Source organism: Chaetodon auriga, chromosome 18 (genome assembly GCF_051107435.1).
Source record: "Chaetodon auriga isolate fChaAug3 chromosome 18, fChaAug3.hap1, whole genome shotgun sequence".
NCBI classification, from domain to species: domain Eukaryota; kingdom Metazoa; phylum Chordata; class Actinopteri; order Chaetodontiformes; family Chaetodontidae; genus Chaetodon; species Chaetodon auriga.
Window position 1 is genome coordinate 6,878,160 of NC_135091.1, and position 12,217 is coordinate 6,890,376.

The 12,217-nt window shown below is 47.1% G+C and overlaps 1 protein-coding gene across 13 annotated transcripts in view; it reads left to right on the forward strand.

Annotated features, from left to right (window-relative positions):
• The first annotated feature begins 8,872 nt into the window (after nt 1–8,872).
• The window catches only part of gphnb (gephyrin b), an 87,372-nt gene continuing 84,027 nt past the window's right edge, over nt 8,873–12,217 (forward strand). For 12 of the 13 annotated variants that reach the window (XM_076755579.1, XM_076755580.1, XM_076755581.1 and 9 more), the window contains exon 1: nt 8,877–9,002. In XM_076755579.1, the coding sequence (XP_076611694.1) occupies nt 8,939–9,002 (64 nt within the window). In that variant the 5' untranslated portion in view covers nt 8,877–8,938. Of the gene's footprint in view, nt 9,003–12,217 lie in introns of all 13 variants that reach the window. The other variant, XM_076755586.1, reaches the window with a different exon arrangement.

The following is a 12,217-nucleotide window of genomic DNA, read 5'->3' on the forward strand; positions in this document are numbered from 1 at the left end:
CTCCATTTGTCACAGCGTGGCAGCAGCGCTATTGTCATACACGTCGCTGTCGTCATTATCCAATAACGCAGTGTCGTGCAGAGGTCAGAGTTTAGACAGCAAGTTGTGCACGACGGGGGGGATCGTGTAATTGTACGGTGAAGATTGTGCGACTGCTGAATCTACAATTAGTCCTTTTTCTGTTTTGACCCTAGTTAGGTGTGTTTTAGTGGAAAAGAGAGACATTGTTAGGTAGAGGTGTGCACACACTAAAGCCTTCACTAGTTGCAGTTGTCTGTGAGCCATCTTTAAACATTTTTACACACCTAAATACACACCTGAATGCTAGAATTTCACATTCTAGTATTCAAAACTGCACAAAGTCAGGGATTTGTTTCTTCAGATTTAGCCTTGCATTCCTACAGTACAACATTATCATGATGGACGTGGTATCTGAGCATGCAGCAGAACCAGAGATATCTGTTTTTATTCCATGCATTCAACTTCCTTGTCAAAACCTGGTGCCTGCATTACCCACAATGCAGCTCAAATGCTGACAGCTGAGTCAGAGATTCAGGTGAGTTGCGCTAGCAGCAGCTAATGTAGCCTCGAGCCGCTAGCCTCAAGCAAAGGTGAGGAGTTACAGATGGTCGGCAAGCTCACATCGTTCTACCTCCACACCTCTAGATCTCTTCTTCATTTCCAGTCTTGTAGTCTTCAGCACCAAAGACACTGGCTCAAGTGACATCACATAAGACAGTTTATCAGAGCTGGTGGCGAATCCACAAAAGGCTTTATTCAACTTTTTCTACATATGTAGTCACACTCCTCAGCACCTGCAAACAGACTGATTCCCCTTTCACTTGTTAATCATCTTTTGAACCCTCAAATATTTCTTCTGACCCCTTGGAGAGTCCCAACCTGATGTTGAGAGTCAGAGATCCAGACAATACAAACATATAGAATAACATTGATCTGTGGTGTCAACAGATACTGAAAATCCATGTACCAAAAACACATCTATTTGTCTCACATCACTCTTTTCTGTCAGAATGCGTCTCTGTGTGCACTCGTGCATGTTGCCCCATGTGAGTTTGAGTGACTGTGTGTCTCTGTGTTAACGTGTGAATGTGTGTGTTCCAGTGTTTGATGTATTAGCGTGAGAGGCTGGATCAGGAGGAACGCTGTGACCTGTCCCTGGGGTCTCTCTTCATGACTGAGTGGACTTGCACTTTGCAGATTCAGGTTCAAAACCACTGCTTATAATAGGCATACTTTAGATTTTAGCAACCGACATGGCTCTTGCCTTCGATGCGGCTCAAGGTTGAATGGAGCATATACTTGTTGAGAATGTAACATGTCTGTGCTAAACTACAACATGCGCATCCAGGGTCCTTGAGGAGCACTCTACCAGAGGCAAAGCTCTCTGCTTCTGCCTCAGCTGGCTCCATTGTTGATCTCTGGCCCCTGCAAATGCAAACGCATTACAGCAATATGTTTGCCACATCCAGGCCAGTGTATTTTCTCAGAGGAGTCCTTTTCAGCTGCTGATATGGCTTAGCTTAAATCCCCTGCCCCTGTGACGACACACCAACGCAAATGGGCCAGACAGAGAGGGGTTCAGGGTTTAGAGAGCCAGAGATGAGCAAAGCTGCTAATTATTCTCCTCTTTCTCGGCAAATCAAAACATCCATATATCACAAACTTGTAATTATTATCAAAGTCAGCATCGGCTTCAGTATCTGTGTTTTCTTTCATATCTTGAAAGCATCTATTCTCGCATGTTGTTGTTTGACAAAGATGACTCTTTTAGGATTAGATATATATAAAAACATAATGTTCACCGTCTCAGCATTTCAGCCAGATTACAATAAGATTTAAATATCGAAGCGCATACGAGATAACTGATCTCAAGAATATGTTTTTGATTGCTTAAACGTCAGTCAAAGGAGGAGGATAAAGGCACAAGCTGTGAACCAAATGCTGACAAAATCATCACCTCATCACTAAAATTTCAGATTTAGGATTGTAACCTGCTATAAAGCCCAAATTACTGCAAAGCTAAATTGAAGCTGCTGTTGTAAAACCTGTGCTAACACCGTAATTTCAATTATGATTAACAGGAAAAACTGTTAACTTTCCATCTATGTGACAGATTCAAAGTAATGTGACCTCAAATGTATGTGGTCAAAAGCTGGGCAGACTGCACCTTTAAACTCTAAGTATAGAGTTTGGCCATTACGTGTTTAATGCCTTTTCAGCCTGGCCAAGAAGACACTAAATATATTTCTGCCATTCCTCTCACCTCTCATACTGCGCACATCTTCTACCTCTTACTTTCCCTCTTTATCGCCTTACTTTGAATGATGTGTTTTTATTGGTTGCGTGCCTTCCCTCGCTGCATCTTATCTCTTCCGCATGGCTGGCTCATTTTTCCCGACTGGCCCGAGTGTGAGTCAGGGCTCCTGCGGTGAAATGAGAGACCGTGCGGGGGGGCACCGGGGGTGACGGCCGAGGGTCTGCATGTGAGCCGGACGGGGAGTGAAGAGCTGGGTGAAGAGCGGACCCCAAGGCCCATCAGGTGATGCGGTTGTAGGAGCAGGGGATGAACCCCCAGGCCAAGGAGGGAGGGGTAGCTGCATGGCTGGTTCAGTGACTGACAGACTGGCTGGCTGACTGACAAGCTGACAGGCAGGATGAGGAAGAGTGTAGGTTCACAGCTCCACGTCACTGCCAGCAGGCATCGATGCGGCTCTGAGGTCCACCAAAGGCCGGGATGAGTAATAAGTCATGTAGCGCTGGCTGCCATGGACACCTCCTCTCCTCCTCCCACAGCACCTTCACCCAAGGAATGGAGAGAGGATGAGGAGGGCGATGACGGGAGAAAGGAGGAGACTGTAAGGGAAAGTAGTGAGCATCTCTGCAGGATTATGTTTGGGTACGTGCTCGCTTGGGTACGTGTATTTGTGCACATGCATGTTAATATGATGGAGTGTGTGTGCGTTGTGTTTATGTGTGAGTGTGATGCTGAGGCATTGGGAGAGGAAGATCTCTGCAGGAAGATGTCCCATCCAGTCAGGCTATGCCACTGATCCCAGGCCGCTGACTCTGCTCCCAGGCCCTGTCAGGTCCAGCTCTCTCTGTCTCTGCCTCCTCTGAGTTTCTTACCCCCCCCCACCTCTAACTCTGCCATGGAGCTGACAGCTTGGCCCCAACAGCGCGCTAACCACATTACCTGAACTCACCACAGTCATTATCCTGCACTGGACCCACCGGAGCTTGAAAGTCATTCCAACTTCTCTGCTGGTTGAGGTTAATAAGCGCGTGGACGTGAGATTACATCCCAAAGGCTACGTGGCGTCCGGCAAAATCCCGAAACTCACTTCTTTTTCTGGGAACAGCTTGGAAGGACAGGCGCCAGAGGGTGTTTTTATTTTTTTTTAACCACTTTACTTTCTCATTCAGTTCACGCTTCCTGACTTGCATGTCAGATTTGATGACAAGAGACAGCCACAAGTGTCTGGAACATTTCTGTGCATCTGAAGGCAAAAACCAATCAGCAGTGCACCTCCACACCTGGAAGAGGAGTTTCTTTTGTTTTGTTTTTTTTTCTGTGAACTAAACGTTAAAGGGCCTTAAAGGCTCTATATCTCTTTTTGGAAATTGATTGTTGGTTGTTTTTTAAAGTATAGCAATAATAATAAAGCAATATGTTGATGGAATCTAAGTAGCAAGCTGAAGAAGGAAGTTTGAACTCTGGTTGGACTTGTACAATCTGTATATAAAACTAAATCAGGCAAAAATTTGTCTCTAGTATAGTCCTAAATAAGGATCTAATTTCAGTGATTGGTTGAAAGTTCAGTGAAAGACATTAAAGACTTTTATTAACCATTTCCCGGCATGGCTCAATAAAGAAACTCTGTAAAAGTGCTCTTACGGTGCCAGAAAAGGTTCTGCTATTGCACAAACCAAACCAAACTCTCGGCATCATCCGTGGTGCTGCCTTGCATGAAGTTTCATTCCACATGCTGCTTGCTTGAGATTGCATGCACAGGTAGCTGTCGCATGATACTGTATGTGTGCAGGACGTAGGTAGCGCATATATGACGTGCAAAGCCAGCTGCGTCGCCACAGAGAGTACGGTCGCTTACACAAACATTACATCAGACATGTCACTACAAATAGGCAGGGAGGCAGAGATGGATGGACGTGTTACCTTCACTCCACTCCAGTGCAGCTCAGGCACACTGCACAAAATGACTTTTGTTCAATCCTCATTTAAAACCATTAAGCGGCCTCAGTTAAATTTGAAGGAAGTGTCACATTACATACACACATGTAAGAGAAATTTGATGGTTTCATGGGTGGAAATAGATGTTTTTTTGAGCTTCATAATTTGGCCGCGCTCCTCTCCTAAACTTCCAAAAGTCCGAGCTGACTGATAATCACCAGCAGGAATCTGGGAGTGCTGAGCCCATTAACAAGAGGAGTTTTTTTTTTTTTTTTTTTTGCTTTAAGGGCAGAAAATCTCTATGTTTAACTCCTCTGCATTAGGAGCCAATTACACGGCTGAAAAAAATGACCCGGGGTAGTTTGGTGTCCAAGGTTGTTTGTGCTGACATTCTGCTTTTCAAATGCCAGTCTGTTAATTATGCAAATGGACTACAAGGCCCCTGTATAAACATATACGTAGGCCCCTTTATGTGTACATAGTCCCATATATCCTGCGAGTTATTAGAGACAGCCAGCCCTCGTTTCGTTACAATAAAAAAGAATTGAAATATGAAATGACCCCTCCAGCTGCAGCGAGCCTCCCTCTCCAGTATCCCTCTCAGACTCTCAGGCCCTCAGTCTCCTCCTCCCCTGTCCTCTTTTTTTTCCTTGTGGTGCAGCTCTTTGCGCAGCGATGCTATGCGACACTGGCCAGCTTTAGAGAAGGCGAGTCCACATTGCATTACTTCTGAGCAGAGAGAAATCCAGTATCAGATGTAATGGGTTTGATTCCAAAGCCCTGGGGCGATGTTCTGCGCTGCTGTAATGGTGGTGGGAGTCGGCAGAGATCCTGCACTCATCAGAATGCTGCCTAACACACACACACACACACACACACACACACACACACACTCCCTTCCTTCTCATGTCTGCTCTCTCATTCTTTCCCTTCTTGTCTACTCTCTCCTCATCTCCATCCTTCCATTTTTCTCTCTCCTTGGATGACCAGAGGTGTACTCCGCCCTGCCTCCGACTCTCCTCGCCATGTTGTTGCCTAATTACTGTCTCTAAACAAGGGGCTTTGTCCCCAGCAGTCCTGAATTAAGTGTCTGCTGCTCATTCGCAGATGGATAATTGTTTTTTTTTTTTTCTTCCTCGCTGACTTCTCCTCTTCAGCTGAGGCCAGATTTAGTCAGGTATTCTGGAGAAGGCATCATGGGATAATGTCGAATAAGCCCCAGGGTAAGTTTCCCTTTCTTGTTTTGCTTTCTTTTTAATTAAAGAGCAGCCTGCCGTCATGAGCAGGGCACCTATCCAAAACAACATATGATTGGTTTAAGGAGCAACAAGTCTAATTGTTTGCTCCAATCGCTGCCATCGCGCTGTAGATGACAGGAACTTGTGCTCTCTCTCCGAAAAAACAGATATACTATCAACTAATCAAACACATATCAAGTGCAATTTGGTACTGAATGAAATATCTGACCCATATAAAATGACGAGGTACAAAGCTGGAGCCATAAAGAGATGTGTAACTTAGTGGAACCCTGTATAACGTGCAGCTGCATGCTTTATCATGCATTTAACAACTTTAGCCTGGTGTTTTCTTTTTAGCAATGGGGGCAGTCGTGGACTCATTGGGGTGGAAGTAAAGCTTTATGGCTCCTTGGCGACGCCGTCCTGCATGCTTTATGACAATGGATGGATGTGCACCTTTTTCCAGCCTCTTCAGAAGTCCGGACACACTGGGGGAAAGTCATGAGACAGAAGTAATAAAACTGCATCCAAAAATATCTCCTGTAATCTCTGTTGTTGAATAAGTTATGCTCTGTGCAGTGTGTTTGCATTGAGGCAGAGTATGACGACTGCCTGGTCTGGTTTTTTTTTAGTTTTGGGGGGAGAGTCCACCCTCTGCCACATGTCCCAGCAGCCTAAAGACAGGGCTTAGGCGCCTCTAATGTTGCATAGCAAAAACACCTAGAGCAAGCTGCTGTCCTCTGGCCGCCCCCCCCTCTCCTGCATCTGGAGCCTTTGGGGAAAACGAGGGGCTTTCCTGGGCCTCACCACGAATACGGGGAAGCGTACGTTTTCAGCTCCCTCCGTCTGCTGGGGCTCCCCTTATTATTGTGATGGATGGTGAGGGAAAAGGGGAGAGCGATGGCCCTTGCCTCTTCATCACCTATCCATGAACAGCGAGCAGCTCGACCGGCGATGAGGTAATTACACCGTCATTATAATGCACACTTGTGCACAAGCATACACACTCTCACACTACGTAAACACAGTCCTCTACACACCAGATGGGGTCTCCAGTGTCTTCAGCCCGATGCCTCCCTCCCTCCCTCCTTCATACATCTCTGCTCTACTATCTTCTCTCCTCAGCTCTCCCTCGCTGCACCAACAAGGGAATTCCAGCCTTCCAGGAAAGCTTGCCAACTCTGGACCTTGGAGTGTGTTTGTGTATGTGTGCGTCTGTGTGAGCGTCTGTTTGCATTGTATGAACGAGTGTGCGCGTGTTTGTGCATGCACATGCTCACATGCATACACAACACCTCTGTGCATGCTGGTTCTCACCATTAACAAGGCCTGTTTAGCACTGGGCCCTGTCCAGCATTGACAGGCTGACAGATGTGGATGCTGTCGTGATGCCATGCTACAGCGAGCGAGATTTCCTCACGTGCTCCAGACCAGGAAATGAGTTTCTCTCCACTGACAAGGCAAGTCTGAGTCAATTTTGTGAACACTAGTTGGTTTAACCATATAAGTTGATCTAATTGAGGGATTAAAGAGCAGCGAAACACAAGTTGAAAATGTTGTTGCAGTGACCTCCAGTGATTTAACAACTTTTAACCTTGCTGCAGTGATGTGGGAGCGTGCTGCATGGTGTGTTGGTGCACTGTGATGCCACTGCTGGGTGTGGTTACTACTCCAAGGAGAGCTCTTACTCACAACTTTTCAGCCTGGAGTTAAAAGAAAAAATGTGACATTTCAGGAGAACCACAAATATGGGTTAATGCCATTCTTGTTCCCGAAAGTCAGCCTCTCGCACCTGCTTCCCCATGACATAATGCACATTGTGAAAGACAGCAAGCTATGATTGGTCGGGCACGGATGTGTAGTCTCTCCTGTCTCAGCCACCATCCTAACAGACAAAAATAACATGTAGTCCGAATCCAGCATGAGACCCGTGGGCGTCCATGCAGTTGAGTGCTAGTGAGTATATATTTGTGTTAATAAAGTATGCATCAGTGTAAGAGAAAATATGGTTGAAAAATGTGATTGTGAAAAATCTGTATGACTGGGCCAGTTTTATTTTGTTCTATGTGTGTATATAAACATAAAATCTCATTTGAAACAAGTTCCTTTTAAAATCTATGTGTGTTTTCATGTAGAGACGGGATTTTATATTAAGCACAGACAGGTGACAAGTATATAGTGAATGAAACTATGCACATGAAATGCACATGAAACTAGTGTTATTTAAGTACAGAAGAAGACAGATTTATAGCATTTAGGAAAACAAAAACCTACAACTGCTGCTTCAGTCGGCTCAGGAAGGTTATGCGGGGACTATCCAGTTTTTGTTAGCTGACCGGGCTACACTGTGCATGGAAGCTAATGGGCCAAAACAAAAAATCAGATGCACTGAGTCAAAATCTGACTCCGGTTAAGACATCAGATAAGCTCTGAAGGTCTATTTCATGTCCTTGGCTGGCACACTCTTCTTGTTGCTAATTGCAACACAATAGAAGGGGGAGTTGGTTACTATATAAAGTGTGGAAATTGTGCCAGTTATTTGGTTAGGTCATTGGACACGGACATGGCAACGCTATTGAAGCGAGCCAGTCAAGCTGGAGGAGTTGCCCCATTTCTTGCCACGGTTACTGTGCTCATGCACGTGTGTTAATGAATTATGTATATTGATAGATTCCCAACAGAAGCTGGAGGATGGGCATTTTCTTTCCATGAGAATAAACAAGAGGAATTACACACCATGGAAGCGTGCAGCCAGTCTATGAATAGAAGCGGTGCTTTTTTTTTTTTTTTTTTTGCCCGGGGATGTCGTTGCATTTTTACAGGTCAGACTCCTCTTAAGCCTCTGCATTGAGACGTAGTCGACACATGTCTGGGGTGCTGCCGCTGGCTCTTAGAGGGGGCCCTTTAATCTCTAAAAGCAGGGGTGCATCTGACAGAGGTTGGGGGGGGGAGGGGATTTTTACTGGGGCCCATATGAGGCCCTTTCAGATTGGAGACCTGATACTGTCATGCATCAGGTTAGAGGTCAAACTTGAGGCATCTGAGCAGCAGGGATCTGAAAGTCAACATCAAAATGCATGACATGAGAAAGTGGCGTCTGCAGACGTACTGCGAGTCAGTCTCCCCTAAAAGCCTTCACAGAAAATCAATAGTGGTCTCCATAAGACTTAATCTGGGATCCACACTACTACCGTGGCAGGCGGCCAGCTGAGTGATGTGTGCGGTTTAAACGGCCCCCGCATCCTGCCCGCTTATCTGTAGGTGTCCCGATGATCGCTCGGCTCTCTACTCATCTCGTCTGGCTGTTTTTTTTTTTCTTTTCTTTTTTTTTTTATGCTTGTATCCCAGCCCTCCTCCTCCATCTCTTCCTCCTCTTCCTCCTCCTCCCCCTCCTCTTCCTCCTCCTCCCCTCCCTCTCCCCACTAAGTTCGATGCGATCGGCTCTGGGCCCTGCCGTGAGTTCTCGGTGCGGGCGACAGCGCTGCTGAACATGGCGTCAGACGGGATGATTTTAACGAACCACGACCACCAAATCCGGGTCGGAGTCTTGACAGGTAAACGCAGAAATGCCCATCGCCTTTTTCACATTTTGCTCATATTTCCATGAATTCATTTCCGCCGGCTGTCCGCCCGGATCTTCATACATGTCGGCTGGTTTTTGCGTGGCGGCGGCGGCGGCTCTCGCTCTCTCGCTGGCGTTTGCAGCCTCTGATTTAAACCCTTTTTTCCTCCACTCTTTTACCGGTGTGCATTCATCTACGTGCCACATTACATCCAGCGCTTATGCGGTGGAAGCGCTAAATGTGGGCTCCGCATCGGTTTGTGTCCGCTCATGTAGATTTCTCGTCGAGCCCGTTTCCCCTGCCGAAGAAGAAGAGCTCAGTTTATGTGTGTTGAATAATTCATGTCCCTATCTGCTTGTCAGAGCTGAAAATTACAGCTGACCGTGTGTTGTGTCGCCGCTAAAGACGCTCGGGCTATAGATTGCATTATTGACACCCAGCTGAGCGCAGCGATTTTTTGAAGTGTCGCTCACGACAGTTGCTGAAGGTGGATGTGGTGTTGGTGGTGGTGTCGGTGGTGATGAGCGCATCCTCGGCCTATTAAGAGCAGCGGATGAGCTGGGGAAATTTGTGAAAATTGCGCGCAGACGTCGGATGTGGCTCGTTTTGTGAATGACAGTGCCGGCCGAGGAGTTTGCATGACACATGATCCCGGCTCCGGCTCGGCTTTGGTGGGGCTGAACACACGGGTAAATCCTCCTGACATTCCTCCAAACGCAGCGCGGTGACGGCGCGTCTCTCACTTACCAACACTGGAAGCGTTCTGCGCTTGGATGCAATGCGCGGCTGTGAGGCGGCGGATGGTGTTGGATGTGGTCGTCGCCGGCCTTCATTTTTCTTTCTCCCTGTGTGTGTGTGTGTGTGTGTGTGTGTGTGTGTGTGTGTGTGTGTGTGTGTGTGTGTGTGTGTAGCCTTCTGCTTTGTCATGTTTCTGATCGTCAAACATCACGCCAGGCGAATCCAGCGGTTGCTGTCATGATCGGAAAGTGAATTAAATTTTCTGAAGGATGTGGAGAGCGAGGGAGGGGGGGTGATGGTGGTGGGGTGGATGCATGATAAAGGCTGTCCAGAGGAATACCCCCCCTCCCTCCATCTCTCCTTCTCTCTCTCTCTCTCTCTCTCTCTCTCTCTCTCTCTCTCTCTCTCTGTCCATCCTGTGTGTGGCTCGCTCGATCAATATTTCATGAAAGCCGTGATCTCACACACACGGTATTCCTCCGTATGGAAATCCAGCACGGAGGAGGTGGTAGGCGATGTGCAGCGATAGAGGAATGACTGTGTAGACCCTCTCCTGAAATCTGCCAGGGAAACCCCCACCACCAACAACACCAACACCACAACCACCCGTCGTCTCCTTCTCCATCCCTCCTCCTCCTCCTCCTCCTCTTCCTCTCCTCGCGCTGGAGAGGGAGAGGGAGGCAGAGCGCTGTCCGTGGTGCTGAAATCCAGCGTCACTCACAAATCAGTGCGGTACTGACCCTACCACGGTAAATACTGCATCAGATAGATACACCCAGGCATGTAGAGGAGGATAAACCCATCTTAAGTCACTTTTCTTCCATCTCCATCACCATTTTTGGGGGGCTGACATGGCTGTGTGAGGAGGATTTTGGGAGAAAATGGTCACAAACTGATGAGTGTTTTAAGGCTTTCATGTTGCTTTTTTGTTCATCCAGGTGGATGCTTGCCTTGTTTTGGAGGTCAGAGTATTGCCCCCCTCCCTCCCCTTTTTTAAACACTACATCAATGCCCACGCCACATCAGGGGGGGTTAATTTCTCTACGTGTCATCAGTCACTTGAATCCCCAACTGTATCCCCAGCGTAGTGACAGATTGCCAGTTTGATCTCGCTGTGCAGTGTTGACAATTCCCGCATACATATGCCGATTTGAGACGCGCAGAGACACAACCGACAGGCTTATTTGTCTTTTTGATGTATTTGTGTGTGTATATGGAGTAGGAGGGCTTGCACTGTCAGGGAAACAAAGCATCAAAGGAGGGAGGGGGGAAAAATGGGGGGGGAGAAATGGTGCACGGTGGCATTAAGTTGCCATGTTTTACCTGACCCTTAGCCTTTTAAGAATCTAATCGTGGCAGGATTACTCATGGCTACAAAGACCGCTGTGTGATTTTTTATTTTTTTTTTCCCTCTTTTTTTGTGAGATGATGTATTTTGACAGCAAGAACTCCCCTGCTGTGCTGCCATGAGGAAGCCAAGCTCCAAATATTCAGGTCGACTAGATCTCTCTTATACCGCAAGAACCTTTGTCGCCACACCTCAGTCTGCTCCATCCACAGCGTTCATGCCGTTAGTCTGCTGTGTTATGGGGCCTGTGTGAGCAGAATGCTAATGGGGTCCAGAGCAGTGCTCAATCTCCCTTCCTGCGAGGGTCAAAGGTCAGCAGTCCACTCCTGCATTCAGTCACCGGGGAGGAGATGAGACCTTGGCTCACCCTCTTCCATCACTTAGCCCCACATCCCTCTAGACAGGTGACAGAGCCCAGGGGACATCTCTGTTTAGACCCCGGACACACAGTGCAGGGGAGGTGAGGCTGACGTGTGTGTGTGTGTGAGATACTGTGTGTGTTTGGTGGAATGTTTGAGTAAGAGGTGGGGTTCATTTGCAAGGAGAGGGGGGAAGGAAACTTGAAACAGGATAATTGGGGTGAACATGCTGTCGCTTGTCAGAGATGTCACACTGAAAATGTGACCTTTGTTAGGAGTGGATGAAAGCTCCTCACGCTGTGCTCATCCCGTTGTGATGTGTGTGTTTATATTCTGTTTTTCTTCTGTCTACCTGTGTGTACGTGCACTGTGTGTTTGTGTATTTTGATGCATGAGCGCTCAGTGGCCGGTCTCTAGCTGTCGGTGTTTCTTCCTGTTGAGTTTTAATTGTCCTGGGTCCGTCTCCGTGGGCCTGCCTCAGGGTCTGGCTACGCACTCACTCACTTCAGCTAAATATGCGCGCCTTCATCGCTTGATGCATGTGTGTATTCAGGGATGCAGTCGTAAATGAAGAGGTGGTGAGTTGTGGCCTCAAGATTGTGACAGGCAAAGGACTGTACAAGCACTGCAGAGATAAATAAGTTTTTCAGACATTCTTGTGGAGATCCTAGTTTGCTAGTCTGATTCAGGATGATGTAGAGTATTAATTTATAATACAAACATCTGTACTGATTTAAAAAAGGTGTTTATCAGATTTTTTA